Source organism: Dicentrarchus labrax, unplaced genomic scaffold (genome assembly GCF_905237075.1).
Source record: "Dicentrarchus labrax unplaced genomic scaffold, dlabrax2021, whole genome shotgun sequence".
In the NCBI taxonomy this organism is placed as follows: domain Eukaryota; kingdom Metazoa; phylum Chordata; class Actinopteri; family Moronidae; genus Dicentrarchus; species Dicentrarchus labrax.
In genome coordinates this window covers 28,846,198-28,862,221 of record NW_026136711.1, presented here as the reverse complement: position 1 = coordinate 28,862,221, position 16,024 = coordinate 28,846,198, and the positions used below count along the sequence as shown (strand labels likewise).

The following is a 16,024-nucleotide window of genomic DNA, read 5'->3' as shown; positions in this document are numbered from 1 at the left end:
AGCGGCGTGAAACAGCCGTTACGAGTTTGAGAAATAGGGTGCCTGAGTAGACAGGTGAAAGACAGGAACGGTAAAAGTGATAGAGAGTGGGAGGGACCGGCAGAGGAAGAGAACCTAATGGGGAAGAGTGAGTGCAGCGGCGGTGGAGTCGTTGTCAGTCTGACTTATCTTCTGTGTGCCACTCATGAAACATTCAGCTGTAGCTCACGTTTCTCCCCCCTCCCCCCTCCGTCACCTCTCCTCTCCTCCCTTCTCTCGCCTCTCTCCCTCTCTCCTCCACCTCTGGTTATCTGTCGATTGTTTTCCCTGTGCTGAGGCTGGCCTACTGAATGTTTCATGAGTTTTTTTTTAATCTTTTTGAAAAAGAGGGCTCTCTCAATCTGAAGTACACTCATTAAATATAAGGATGAGTTCACATGGGAGCCAGTACAACAAGAACTTGTTAGCCCAAACATGCTGCTCTTGCGGAAAAACTCAAAAATTTAATGGGATGCCGTCAACAGAAGAGTCAGTACAGGTTAGGGTTGAAATGCAGGTAAGGACCCAAAAGGAGTGACAGAGAGACAGCAGGTTAGGGAGGGAGAGTGAATGGTGGCTAGAAAGCTGCAGACTTTGGATCCGATACAGATTAGAAAGGGCTTATACGCCATTTTAAAGGGTACTGCCGCTCTGTACTGCTAGGTAAAGGCTTTATTGTAAATCATAAAATCTTTCCCATCTGTACTCATGTTAAGTAGCGAAGTGCAGACACAGCGAGGAAAAGTGAAAGGACTTGAAGTGGACATCGAAGTTGTGTCTGCACAATTATGTCATGACCCAAATATGTTCGGTACTAGCAGCACTTAACTTACAATATATCAGAGTACGTGTCCTCTGAGACCGAGCGTCTGAGTAAGGATGTTATTCCTCGGTAAACTCTCCATGTTTTTTAGTTCCAACAATGTCAGGCTCTTCTACGTCTTAAATTATAAAAGAATAATCAGAGCACTCCAGCTCTCTGTGGGACGTCTCTTGCTAACAAATGAGTGTGCTTTCTTCTTGTCTTGCAGAACAGAGTCTGTGGCAGAAAAGATGCTGACAAATTGGTTTGCCTTCTTGCTGCACAAATTTCTCAAGGTAAAATGAAATCCTTCCCACAACAAGGACAAACTGTTCGCTACAGGTGTCATAGTGAAATACTATGACAATGCTTCTTAAAATTATCAGCACTGATTTTGAAATAGACCGCTGTGCATGTTTTTGTTGTAGCTGTTGTTTTAACTGTCTGATATTGATGAGTTTTATTGACATTGTGGATATTGGTTACCTGTGGGGTCAAACATATCTCTAGCTTTGCAATTCAAATGGAGAGAAAGCTATTTTTTAAAAAGCTATTCAATTTGCTGATGAATACAGATCTCTTTTCTTACATTTCTTTCCTATGTCTTATTTTCCTTTCTCCCACCTTTCACTCTAATCCCTGGGTTTCCTTCCAAAACAAAGGAGTGTGCTGGCGAGCCTCTCTTCATGCTGTTCTGTGCCATCAAACAGCAAATGGAAAAGGGACCCATAGACTCTATCACTGGAGAGGCACGCTATTCCCTCAGTGAGGACAAACTCATCAGACAGCAGATTGAATACAAGACGCTGGTGAGTCATAAAGACATTATTAAAGAAAAAAAGAAAATAAGTCCAACATTTTGCCTTGGCGTGTGCCGAGGCTGTGGTTGTAATTTTATGAATGCTTTGAATATTTGGATAGTTTCAAAATAAGAAATAATCTTGCCTAGCCAGATTTCCATCTCATCAAGCTTAAGGAGATCTAGACAGTTTCTTCAAAACAAATAGAAAAAATAAGACCACAGAATGACAGCTATTCAATTTGCTGTGAGTTTAACCCCAATCCCAGTTTCATTGTTCTTATTTGCGTAAACATCAGTATGTTTAAGTCCCCGTTCACTGCAGGCACCGTTAACTCCAACTGTGGACGGAGTAGACTGTTCCCTTTCTTCTCCAAGCTTAACTGGGGGGGTATAATATGCAAGGAGGTTCACGCAATCATCTCAAGATCCCAGACGCACAAACATCCCAACCAATATCAAGCAGTCTCTAGTTCAGAGAAGCAAGGATTTGATCCCTTACTGGCTTCCCGTCACAATACATTACAATACATGCCTTGGTCAGAAGCTTTCGTCCAAAGTGACTTTTCTTGGCTCTTTTTTAACAAGCTTCTGTGCTTAAGGTTCTCCAGGCCTGATGAACTTTGACAAGATAAGTCTGGCTAACCAAATTATTGGAAAAATTATAAAATATAATAAAGAGAATAAATATAATCAAGAATACTTAGTCTACAAAATTCTGATTAATTTATGCTAATCAGTAAAGAGTCATGTGTAAAACAACATGCCTCTTTCTTTTACCTTTCCATTAAAATTAAGCCGGCTGGGTTCCTCCACCAGCCCGTCAGAATAAGTTCCCCCTCAGGCTTTAGCTCGACGTACAGCCAGCCAGCGACAGGATGACACCTCTCTGATATCCATGTCGGAGAGTCTGAGAGGCTGTGTCTCATTACTTGTTTAATGCCCCCGCTAGAGCTGCACAGCCACATCCTGGAGGTGTGAAATTACATTTCTGGCCAAGATCCTCTCCACCAGGACAGTTTGGTCAGGAGTAGGTAATGAAAGGACTTTCCTAGCAAGCAACACCTTTCTCTCTCTCTCCCCCCCCCATCCATCCCGTATTCCCAGACGCTGAGCTGTGTGAACCCAGACAATGAGAACAGCCCAGAAATCCCTGTCAAGGTGCTCAACTGTGACACCATTACCCAGGTAAAGGAGAAGATCCTGGATGCGGTGTACAAGAACATGCCCTACTCACAGCGACCACGAGCTGCAGACATGGATCTCGGTGAGGCTGCGCTGGGTGCAATCATACTGTCAGAGACTAATTTCACAATACTTATTGTCTTATACCTTCTGAGGTAAAACATGGCACACAATATGTTGGAATAATGACAGGAGGGAAGAACACAGGTGAGAGTAGGCATGTCAGGGGAGTTATCACAGATATTTCACTGAAGACATATGACAACTACAAAGGGTTTAACATCAGTTTCTGGAGGACAGCCCCTCCCCACACCTGTTTACAGCCCTAACCAGAGCAACACTCACCAACATTGACATTAAACCTTACTGACAGCTCACCTACACTTAGGCTTACACCCACAACATGTCATCCAATGCGGAATGACTCGGCACAAATCCAGCTGACACGCACCTTCAAAGGAAGTAAATAAGATACCTTGTAGGTAGTGGTTGATATTGCTTTGGGTTTGTAGTTTTACACCTTAAAGGGCTTTAACAGGTTAGGGATTTGGAGAGGATCAGTTTCTCCTTGTTGCTTTGGGCAGCTTAAATCCCCGTGAAGACACTGTGTCATTTGTGTTTTGTTTCCAGAATCACTTGAATTGTCAAGAAGAAAGGTATAGGAAGTCCTGGTGACATTTTGGCTGCTACACTTGACGACTTACAAAGTTTCAAAGAACAAACTAACACAGTACACAAGGATAACATGACCTCATCTTCAGCACAAAGGGACAGTGCAAGACAAACGATGGACATTAGACAATATGTAACTGTCAGGCACTTGGGATACAAACATTTCCCAGAATGCCATATGTCACACATTCACTATTGATTGTATTTTCCTACAGAGTGGCGGCAGGGTCGAACAGCTCGTGTGGTCTTGCAGGATGAGGACATCACCACCAAAATAGAGAGTGACTGGAAGAGACTCAACACACTCATGCACTACCAGGTCTGTTAATAATATTGATACTAATGCTGCAACTAACAATTACATTCGTTATCAATTATTAGTAATTACCTTCTTGATTAATAGATAGATTGTTTTGTCTATTGTATTATTTAGCGGGTTTTATTTTCCATCTTATGTTATGCATTATTTTTGAATTTTTATCTTATGTTTACTATTATTATCAAGTGAGTTTTATTTTTCATATTTTTTCTATTAATAATGATATTCCGTCATGTAATTTCTTTGTTGTAATGCACTTTGAGCTGCATTACTTGTAGGAAAAATCCTATCCAAATTAAGTTATTTTTATTATTATTATTATTATTATGTAGGAAAATAGTTTAAAATGCCCATCATAATTTCCCGGAGCCAAGGTTGACGTACTGAAATTGCTTTGTTTGTGCAACCAACAGTTCAAAATATAAAGATATTAAATTTACAACTACTTAAAACAGAGTAAAGCAGGAAAAGGTTTAAAGTTTCTTAGTTTCAAAAGTTATGCTTAACAAATTAAATGAAAAAGAAAATTCTTGCAGATTAATTTTCTGTCAATTGAAGAAGCATTTCAGCTCTAATTAATACTAAGCTTACAAAGCTATTTCTCTCTGACTCCTGCAAACCTTGAATCTTTTTTAACCTTTTTTTGAAATCTGCAATTATCCGGTTGCTCAAGGGCGTCACAGCAGATATTGTTGATGAAGGACAGAGGATTACTCATTCATATTCATATCACCCATCTCACCCCAAGCCAACATTTTTTCAACCTCCCGGTCACAAGCACGCTTAGTCAACCCGAACATGCACTTGTGTGCCTCCGTCTTTTACAACATCTTTTTTTCAGCTCATAAATACGACTACACAGGTCACCAACCTCGGATGAGTCATTCTCTTCCTTTGTCAGTCAAGTGTTTGTCTTGACTATAAGCTTCAGGCCAACTGTACCACTCACATATAGTTAATATTTTAGTGCAGCATACTTGTTTAAACAAAGAGAAATAAAGACAAAAGGAAATCGGCATTTTCAATGTTTTGACAGAAGACGTATGCACTCACTCTTATCTTTCAAGGAGATAAACAATTTCACTCTTTCATTCTTAATCTCTCTGCCAGGTATGGAAATATTTATTCTGTTGTTAATCTGGATTTGTATTAGCAACATCTGTGGCTCATGCAGAATGAATACATTTTGTTCACGCCGCAGATGACCTCACCACGTCTTGCATGCACAGCTGCAGTGTACAGAATTTACCTGGAGCGACTGTACAGACAAAATGTTGGATGTTGGAGTGATGAGCCTTCACTTAGCCAACATTCAGCAGCCAGTGAACTCCACTCAAACTAGCAGTTATATATTTCACTATGAACTGTATCGCTTTCTGGGATGTTATGTTTCACACATTAGACCAGGAGTTTTCTAATATCGCCATACCAGACGTTTGGAAATTTCAGCACCTACCAAATCATCTGGGGATTTCTAAATGCAAAATAGTTGCTTGAACTGCAGCGACAACGGCCACTAACAAACATACACCCTTATTTCAAGGACACGCCTTACCTGACACAACCCCACCTATTCTCCTCCATAGTGAAACAAACTGGAGGTATAGCGAATGACTTTGTAACACGGAGAGAGATAAAATATTGAAAATGGTATGTGGTACAACATGTTGCTATTGAGTCTCTTTGTTGTGGAATAAAACTTCAGCCATGATTTTTTGGATTATAGATGTTTTTAACATTTTGGCGAATTGGCAACGTTAAATGTTAAAATGTCAAATTAGCTATGACCACATTTGAAACACCCATAGATACCCACTAATTAACAAACAACTATCACTGGATTCTTTTTGATTTCCTAAGTGGATTCATGGAATTTAATTTGTGATGGACACTGGGGATAATATATGATATCCTCTGGATGTGTAAGTCCCACTGAATCAAAAAATGTGTTTTCAGATTTGTCTGGTTGTTGTCGTTTTTACAACACTGTCCCTTTCACCTCATGCAGGATCTTTACTTCACATCTCTCCTTTCAACTCTCAGTGCCTCACAGTTTGAAAACATTAGACTAATATGTCATCAGCCTCTTTTCCACAGTGAGGCAATACTGAGTTTTATTGTGGCCAAGACCTCATTAATGTTATAAGGAATTCGGTCTACACCTGCTCTATTTGGAAAGTGTCCTGAGATAACTTCTGTTATGAATTGGCGCTATACAAATAAAATTGAATTGAATTGAAAAAAAGGTTTAATAAAAGGTTTTAGGAATTCCATTGATCTACTAGATATTTTAAGTATAAATAGGTTTGGTTCTATTTGGTAGTTGAAGCTGTTGTGATCGATGCTGTCTGTATTTCTATCCTGCTCGATGAATGTAAAGAATGCTTGACATGAAGGACGGTCCTTTATATGTTTATTGTTGGTCTTTCTTGTTACTATAGAAGACATTCAACCTCTGAATTTTAATTATACAAATCCCCAGGTTTAGGGTTTAGAATCTCAAACAATTTGTTAAATTCCAGCCATGATTACTTTTGACTAAAAGCTGCAAGCCACAAATTCATAAAAAATAATAGATAGGCTTTACCTTTGTCTTCCAGGTGTCTGAGCGCTGTGTGGTGGCCTTGGTGCCCAAACAGATGTCCTCTTTCAACATTCCTTCCTCAGCCAGCTTCCCGCGCAGCATCAGCAGATACGGTCAGTACTGTTTAAGAAATACAAGTACTTAATATTCATCCTACTTACAGCAATGTTACACCATCTGTTGCTGTCACTCATCTCATCTGTTGTAAAGTCTGTTATACAACACAATAAACAAAGAGACGTATTATGATTTTTCAACAGCACAACAATAAGACAAATCCTGTCACCTTTAAAACAATTATATCTAGACTTATCTTTAGTTTACTTTATACTATTTGGTGTATGTAGTATATGTAAGGAGACATGAAATCCAGTCTTATCACTTTAGATTTATATAAACTACCTTCCTGGCTGATCTAAAATCTGATTCACATCACATCCCTGAAACAGCAGCTCACACTGATATTTCATATTAGGCTTTAAGTGACTTTTCTTTAAAAACATGACATGTGTACCAAACAGGATGACAAGAAGAGCAGAAATTGCTCTCACAAGAGCAAGGAGAATACAGGCACATAAAAACACAAAGTGACAGACAGGAAGGATCAGAGCCCGGATAGAAAACATGCTTTTAGTGAATGAGTGCACATCTGTATCATTACTATGACAACCAATGAAATAATGACAGCAAATAATTGTTGAGTCTAACAGCATGCATCCAACCCTGTTCGCTTGCAGTTTACAAAGAGGGCTTTCTGCCTTAAATGTATATCTGAGAAACAAACATGACTTTCCTTCCATCTGAGCAAGGCGAGATATATTCTCTTTACAATGTACACCTGAAGCCTTTTCGGAATATATATTCTCATTTTATCTGACATTTAACCATCTAGGTGTGGACGTACCCTTCCGCTCTACGCCCACCAGCCCAGACAGCCCCCACTCCCGTGTGCCCATGCTGACCCCTGACCTGGAGAGCGGGGTCAAAGTTTGGCACTTAGTCAAGAACCACGACCATGGGGACCAGAAAGAGGGCGAGCGCGGCAGTAAGATGGTGTCTGAGATCTACCTGACGAGGCTACTAGCAACAAAGGTGCAATATATTAGATATATTATAGTAAAAATATGTTGGACTTTATTTAAGGTTAAATTGACTTATTTAATATAAACAATCCCTAATTAGAGCCTGGCCGATATATGGTTTGGTCGATATAAAAATATTATCGCAGATATATTGTTATCAGCATATATGTTATCCAGTATGCTCTGATATGAAAACTGTTTTTTGTATATAATGCCGGGAAAAATGCTTGTGGTAATATACTAGTGTCACTGCAAAGCTTATCCAGCAGAGTGTGCTGTGATTTATAACACTGTGGCAAGCAGCACAGAGTAAGAGAGAAGAAGCAGCTCTTGGCAATGTCAACTAGGATTGGTTGACAATGTATATGTTAAATTATTTAACAGATTTAAGAATATTTAACTTAAATATTTGACCTTTGCATGGTTATATCGGTGAAAGAATTAACTACATCATCCACCATATCAATCAGAATTTTTCCTCTCTAAAATTGGTATCCACCTCTTCAGATTTACAGTACACACTATAAGTAGAAGCCCAACAAGTCTTAACCCTGTGCACTGTTTTCTATAGGGCACACTGCAGAAGTTTGTGGACGACCTGTTTGAGACCCTGTTCAGCACTGTGTGTCGTGGCACTGCCCTGCCTCTAGCAATCAAATATATGTTCGACTTCCTGGACGAGCAGGCCGACAGGCACGGCATTCATGACATGGACGTTCGTCATACCTGGAAGAGCAACTGGTGAGAATGAGCAGGAACATGACTCGTCACCTTTACTGTGACTGTAAAGCTCTTCAACAAGCTTGCTTGCAATGCTTCGTATAGGAATTTTCTTTTTCATTTTTTACTCATTTTTACTCAAGGGCTAAAGTGAACTTTTCTGAATTCAGAAACCCTTAATGCCACCGTGCACCCTTATCTCGTTTTATCTTACTCTCTAGTGTTTTGTAAATTTTTAGCTGTTTTATACTGCTCTTTGAAAAACTTAAGAACTTAACTTTTATTCTTTTGCAAAATCTGTAACTCTTTTAACATCTTTGACATGTAAGTCTTCCAAACTCCAACTAAAGCTTATTCTTAAAATGTAAGTCAATTTGAAAAGTCAATAAGGGATTGATCAGAAGAAAGCCAAACACATCTTATACAGATGAAGTAAATCATATTACTTTATATGCAAGTGTGAAAATGTGTAAAATCTTTCTCTCTGCTCTTTCTGTAGCCTGCCCCTGCGCTTCTGGGTAAACGTGATTAAGAATCCCCAGTTTGTGTTTGACATCCATAAAAGCAGCATCACGGACGCCTGTCTGTCTGTGGTGGCCCAAACCTTCATGGACTCTTGCTCAACATCTGAACACCGTCTAGGCAAAGACTCACCCTCCACCAAACTACTCTATGCCAAGGACATACCGCATTATAAAAGCTGGGTAGAAAGGTGAGTATCTGTGCCCTTCATAAGGATAGAAAGATGGAAAGTTAGAATCACATTTGTTTGGTTATAAATAAGATTAAGTTCATGTAGGATTAGGTTTGTTGTGTCAAAGATTATTGTTAGCATTGCCTCAGAGCTTCATTTTAGGAGTGAAGGGAGTCTTGTAATTGAGCTGCATGATTCTGGATAAAAGGAAAATCATGATTTTCTCACTGTAATCACCTTGTTATGAGAGGTCTTCAGCTTCATCATATTGTATTTTGTGGTAGCAACTATTTGTGGCGTTACTACACAGTTCAGAAACAAGGTTAGAACACTGGTTGCTATTTATGTACTTTCCTGGACCAGCAGTACCAGGTTTTGTCTGAATTGGCGGATGAAGGTCTTCTTAATTTTGACTCATTTTGTTCTTGTTCGTCTGAAGTTTTATCTTTTAACATGCTATTTTTTTCTCTGGAGTGATGAAGTCTTGTCCTTTGGTGATGCAACTTCAGGGTGAAATTCGGAGCACTTGGTCTGGTGCAACAGATCTCCCGTTAATGCAATTAGGCAGAATCCTCATCTATAAATGGGATTGCATAGTTATGACTGCAAATCATGATGCAATTAATCATGCAGACCAAATAGGGTTGAGAGTGACAGAATTAATATTTAGTCATAAGTATAATCATGTGAGGCTGTTTGTTTATAAGAAACAGTGTGCTGGTGTGGTTTGAAGTCACTGTGACTAAATGACTGAACCTGTGAGTGACACATTTCCTTATTTTCCTGCCAAAACACCTCCGATTTACTGACACCCTTTAACATTTGATATTCTTTGACTTTTAACAGCAAAAGACTGAATCCAAGTGAGGAGGAAAGCTCTGGTATGCATGGCTGTGCCCTTGCCTCTGACAGTGTGTGTGTATGTCTCCTCTCAGGTACTATGCTGACATCAACCGCCTGCCTGCCATCAGTGATCAGGATATGAATGCCTATCTGGCTGAACAGGCCCGCCTTCACTCCAGTGAGTTCAACATGCTCAGTGCCCTCCATGAGATCTACGCTTACGTCAGCAAGTACAGCCAAGAGGTGAGGCCCAGTCAACACACTGTAACATAGATATGTGCTGTAGAGGTCCTGCTGGTGTGGTCAGCCGACATATTAAAGTGGCTGTAATCCATATTTTTATATTAAGAAAGTATAAAATGACTGTGTACTGTACAAGGTGTCTCTCACGTCAGAGAATTATCACGAGACTCTGCAGTTGCCCTCAAAAGATTCATCAACATTTCATTAAAAACAGCTGCGCCTGGTAGCTCTGTTACGCTCTGATAAACCCTCTGTGCGCTAGCTGTCCAGCACCAAACAGCAGACAGACAATGTTAGCGACTAGCTGTTGAACACAGCGGAGCATTTAGCCACTGTAGAACCACATCATTCCCTCAGGAGCTGGTGGAGGCCGAGCTAAAAGTTGAGTGAATATTGGACTTAAATTAATCATGCGAACACAAACGCGACTATTAATAAATGTTGATGTTGCTTTGTGTCTGTTGGGTGTGTAGACAGGCAACTGTTTGCCATCCATCCACCATAACAACTTTATAAGGTTATTACTGTACATGTCAATGCCCCCAAGTGGCCAAAAATACTAATTAATGCAGGTTTAGAGAGTAACTAAGCAGGGTTAGGCCGCCCTATCTGGTTGCTTGTTAATGGTCAGAGGTGTTGCTATGTTGCACCTGTACAGTGATGTCACGGTTAAATGATTAGGGATTGGGCTGAATGATTATGTTCACTGGGATTAATATGTTGATTGATTTTTCAATGAATCAGTTAATAGTTTTAGTATATAAAATGTCAGAAAAAAGGAAAAAATGCCCATCAAAATTTCTCAAAACCGAAGCTGGAGTCTTCAAACTGCGTGTATAAATACTTGCATTTAAGAGGCTGCAACTGGAAAATGTTTGCTTTTTTTGTTTGATAAGCTTTAGTTATAATGGAGCTTTTTTTTGCTAATGTTGCCAATGTATTGATATGCATTGAATTCTAATTAATTAAACCAGTGGTGATTCATTTAAATCAGAAACTTTAATCAAACGCAGTAAAATGTATAATATATTTATTCATGTGGAAGCTGTCAGTGTTGTAGATCAGCTGGGTATTTCTTTTTGTGCATGAGCATATTTGTATGATTTCATATAGCTGACCAATAGTATGCCTCATGTCCTTGGCTTCACAGTTTGTGCCTGTGTGTGTGTATTTTAGATCATTGAGGCACTGGAGCAGGATGAACAGGCCCAGAAGCAGAAGTTGGCGTATAAAGTGGAGCAGATCATCTCAGCCATGTCTACAGAGAGCTGAGACAACACACACACACACACACACACCTACATACATACCCAAACACATTCAGTATGCACACACTATACATACACACAGCACAATATTTGGTTACAGAGGATAAACCCATCTGCAACACATGTGGGACTCACACACACACACACACACACACACACACACACACACACACACACACACACACACACACACACACACACAGACATTGCAGATTTAATGGACCTATTGTATAAACAAACTGACAGTACATACACACATGCCCATTCATCTATATATACACACACACATACAAGTGTACATACACAAACCACTGCACACATCAAACAGCAGATCGTCCAAAAGCACGACTTTTGAATCCAATGTCATTGTTTTTTCAGAAGAAACTCCAACAGGCAAACATCCAACTTTTAAAAGGGTCCTATAGAGAAAGAGACAGAGAGAAAGGGAGAAACAGAGAGTGAGAGAGAGAGAGAGAGAGAGAGAGAGAGAGAGAGAGAGAGAGAGAGAAAGAGAAAGGGGATTTGGGCCATCACAGTTGCTGAATTTGCCGCCAATTCTTATCCGTTGGGTAATGGTTTGTCTTTGTAGTGGGTGCTTATACAAAATGTCTGTGTGTGGCATGGCTGGAGCTCTGAGGAGAACAGCACTTAATAAAGAATGACTCAACTTGAAAAGTCACTGGAGAAGCTCAACAAAGACAGGAGCCAATTTAATGGGACGGCACATGTGGTGAGACAAGACTCAAAGTACTTTTTATATGTCAAAGATGACGGACACTTACTCGCCCTTCATATCACAGGCTTGGAGTGACATTCGGAGCCATTCAGAGCAAGGATGTGTAACTTTGTGTTGTTAAGCCTTTTCCTATTGCCTTTTAAAGGCTTAAAAAAGAAAACACTAAAGACTATTGCATCATCACTTTTCATTTCCCCACTTGAAGTTCCCTATCACAGTTTATTTTTTGTTCAATGAAGATTTTCTGACTTATAACTCAACACAAAATTTGTCATTGACAAGGTGAGGGTCCAGCTCTTTAATAATATAACACTGAGAAGGCATTACCTTCAAATGTGAAATATATGTAGAGATATTTCCAGACCCAAACCCTGACTTTTGTGCCAAATATAATGTATCATGTTTCATTCATGTTAAATGCTCCTATTGAAGCTATTAATAATACATGCCATTATGCGGGAAAAGATCCCATTTGAGATAGGAAATTTTGTACAGTGATGATCTATAGACCACCAATTCAACCATTCAAAGATAAGTGGAGACCAAATTGAACTGTAGCAGAAAGCATGATTAATGATGCTCTAAATCTGATCGTGGATCAGATTAGCCTAACCCTGGCCAACAGCGCCGCTTCCCCCGCCCACCCCCCCACCCCCCAACCTCCCTGTCTCATCAGTCATTGTTTACATTTAGCGTGATACTTGAAATGCACCAAGTGTACCAGATATTAAGAACACCTGCTGATCCTGTGAAGTAATCTGGTCAGATTAAGTTAGATGAAGGCTGTGATGCCTTATTGATTTTCCAAATAAATCCACTTTGAGCATAACCTGGAATTTAGACGAATTTTAACCCTGGAGACATTTGAGCCGTGAGGTGCTGTAACAGAGTCTGCAGCTCTGTCTAAAGTAAGTGTTCCTAATATATTTGTACACAGAGTGGATATATGATTAATGATATGTGCTTGGATCACCAATTGGTCCTTGTAAAGTTAATTAATGAAACATCAGTTTGTTGCTTCACAGCGCTTTCTTTGCTTTACATCCTGTTTTCCATGCCTCAGCGTATAATTCACAAGTTTTAGTTTTTTGTTCAAATGTACATTTTACCTGACTGCTTGTTGTCTCCTTGCTGCTGTATTTATAGAGTGCCATATCTAAACTTAAAAATGATTATCATGAGGAAAAATTCAGCCTGAGGCATCGCATTAATTCAGGGGTCTTGTTTTGATTGTTTTTATTTCACCCATTGCAATGGTGAAAGATGAATTTCTCTCTGTGCTTGCAGATGTTTCATCGCTCCATATAATAGTCACCACGGCTGTCTATCAGTGTTATTCTGGAGCGCTGCTCTTTTTTTTTTTTTTTTTTTTTTTAACCATTTCAGTATTAGTGGGGTTAATATACTCCCCACAGGACCTTGACTCATGCTAATCTAGGAGAACAAGATAAAATACGATAAATAATAAATACATTTCCTGCTAAGTGTTGAAATATGACAGAGAACTCATATGTTCCATGTGTGGTTTGATAATGATAATTTATAAATGTGTTGTGCAATAAACTGTCAGACGTTTAAACTGTAATGTTTTTTAAACTATATTATTGTATAAATATTGTACATAAAAAACACTCCTATTTTGCAAGCAAAAGATTCACTTTGTACTGTTGTTATACATTAAATGCGCAGCTGATGAAAATTATTTTTGCCTGGTTTCTTTCGTAATTACGCTAAATTCTGAAAAATCATGTTGAAGAAATGTATCCATATTCATAATAGTTGAATCCTAAACTGAAGCCCTGGTCAATACAAATCTTGTACCTTTAAAAGCTGAATGGAAAGTACATTTCTATTTTAGACTGTACAGATTTGATTTATAACACTGCATTATAAAACAAAGCTGACTGGCCAAGAACCATTATATCATTATTTAAGTCATTCTGAACTGAGCCACACACACAACTGAATAATCTATTCTTATTATATTAGTGGATCACTAGCATGCTAATTTGATAGTTAAACTATTATTGGGCTTTCGTGGGAGGGTTTTAAATGTAAGATGATGATGTCATTGATCCCAGGGGTACATCCATCACTCAGCCTTTGTACTTAAATTAACATAATTGTTGGCCACAGACACAATGAGCTGTCCCCAGCTTTGTATTAATAAGAAATTCATTATCAATATTCCACAACATTCACTCAAAAGTGATTATTTTTGTTTTGGAGGGAAACAAGCATCACTAGGTCTTGTTGAAAAGGTACTACGTGTATTATTCTAACATCAATCAGTATAATTACTGTAAAGAATAAAATCAATTTTGAGACAATTACGCACAATTTACATTTGGCAGACAGTTAGCAATGTGCTACCAAGTTGGGTTTTGGTCTGTCTGTTGGTTTTCTTCACAGAGGTTCACAGGAAGAGGGCATTGTATTTTCCAGAACAAACAGCTAAAGCTTTTTTTATTCTGGAGGCAGCAGAAGGTGCAGATGGAACAGTCACCTTTCCTAAAAAGGAAAAAGAAAATAGTGGTACAATAAGGTTGCAATAATACTAAAGAAATCTGAGGAAACAAAGGCAGCAGAGTACCATTTAAACACACCTTGCCAGACAAGAGCAGCACATTTAACACCAAAGAGAAAGAGAAGCTGAGCTTGTAAAACAACAAAGAAATATCCTGGAGTAAATTACTAAATCCCTTTGAATTGGATTTATTTATTTTTTTAAACATGCAGTGAACGGCCTCTCAGGAGTGAAGAATCGTTTTCAGTGCCGTCATATTGTGACAGTATTTGGTATGGCATGTGAGCAGCATATAGGGGCTCCTGAGCACTTGCCATAAGGAGCCAGAATTCATTATTCATGTTTAACCCTCGGGGCTCTGGGCAAGCAGAGCAGAAGGGGGAGGAGAAGGAGGGATGTATGAACATCCAGGCCTCCCAAACCTTACCTGTCAGATGCAGGTGGGGGTATCATCAGCGTATCGAAGAGTCCTCTGTACACCTGCCAGGCTCTAACCCCTTGTCTTTCCTCTCTTCTCTCTTTGCTTGTCAGAGTGCCTACACTCAGCAGCCAGCAATTCCCTCTCACTTACAACACACACACACACACACACACACGCAGGAGGAGGAGGATCATTAGAACTCAAACCTCCTCTACTGACAGCTGAGCAAGCTGCAGGATAGCTTCTTGATAGACTGTGTGGTTTGATGATACCAGACAGGTTTATGGAGCTACTACAGCCATTAGAACCCATTGATCTTCAATCAATCCCAGACAGTTTTCATAATATCTAATTCTGTTTTGACCCGTGATTGATGCAACTACATTATATTTGTGACGTAGAGTAAAACAACAGTGCAATGCTTAATTTCTGTGAAATCACTGGTTATACGCTGCAAGGTGTAACAGATCCTCAGCTTCTCCTGCTGCACAGAATATGTGATTCATGGGAAAACTGACCTTACGCACACACTGCAGATCTTGAAGAATAATTCAAATGGTGGCTCTAACTGTGGAATGAATGCTGAATGGAAAAGGCCCTGCACTATGCACATTGCACAACCCAGCATAGTTTGTGTTAATAGTCGATGGACAATGCTCTGCTTAAATGGGATGAAACACTAGGTTATCAAATCATTACATGCATTCAATAAAGATTAAAAAACACAATACAATACAATACAATACAATCCACAAAGAAGTCAAGAATTCAGGTTGTTGAGAGAAGATTCAAATATTTATTGAGCAAAGAAACCTGAATTCACTCTCTCAAATGTGAGAAAATGCCTTCCTTTGTCATATACGTTGTTAAACTGTGATGTCTGTGGGTTTTGGACTGCGCTGATTGAATGAAAACAAGCAATCTAAATACAACTTGGGCACCTTGGGCTGTCGCTTGATTACTCAATTAACTGAAAAAAGAATCCTCCAATTCATGGATAATGAAAATAATCATTAGTTGCAGACCCTAATGCAGTAAAATGTCCCTACATTAAATACTACTTGACTTATATAGTGATTTATTTTTGCTGAAACTCTGTCAGGTAGGTGTT

The 16,024-nt window shown here is 39.2% G+C and overlaps 1 protein-coding gene across 1 annotated transcript in view; it reads left to right on the top strand.

The window, feature by feature from the left end:
* LOC127371060 (plexin-A2-like) overlaps positions 1–13,667 on the top strand; it is a 73,691-nt gene extending 60,024 nt beyond the window's left edge. Inside the window, exons 23-32 of the mRNA XM_051413630.1 lie at positions 1,050–1,116; positions 1,483–1,629; positions 2,727–2,886; positions 3,692–3,795; positions 6,396–6,492; positions 7,272–7,471; positions 8,033–8,202; positions 8,681–8,893; positions 9,811–9,961; positions 11,138–13,667. Coding sequence (XP_051269590.1) covers positions 1,050–1,116; positions 1,483–1,629; positions 2,727–2,886; positions 3,692–3,795; positions 6,396–6,492; positions 7,272–7,471; positions 8,033–8,202; positions 8,681–8,893; positions 9,811–9,961; positions 11,138–11,233 — 1,405 coding nt within the window. The 3' untranslated portion in view covers positions 11,234–13,667. The remainder of the gene's footprint in view (positions 1–1,049; positions 1,117–1,482; positions 1,630–2,726; positions 2,887–3,691; positions 3,796–6,395; positions 6,493–7,271; positions 7,472–8,032; positions 8,203–8,680; positions 8,894–9,810; positions 9,962–11,137) is intronic.
* Positions 13,668–16,024: the final 2,357 nt, after the last annotated feature.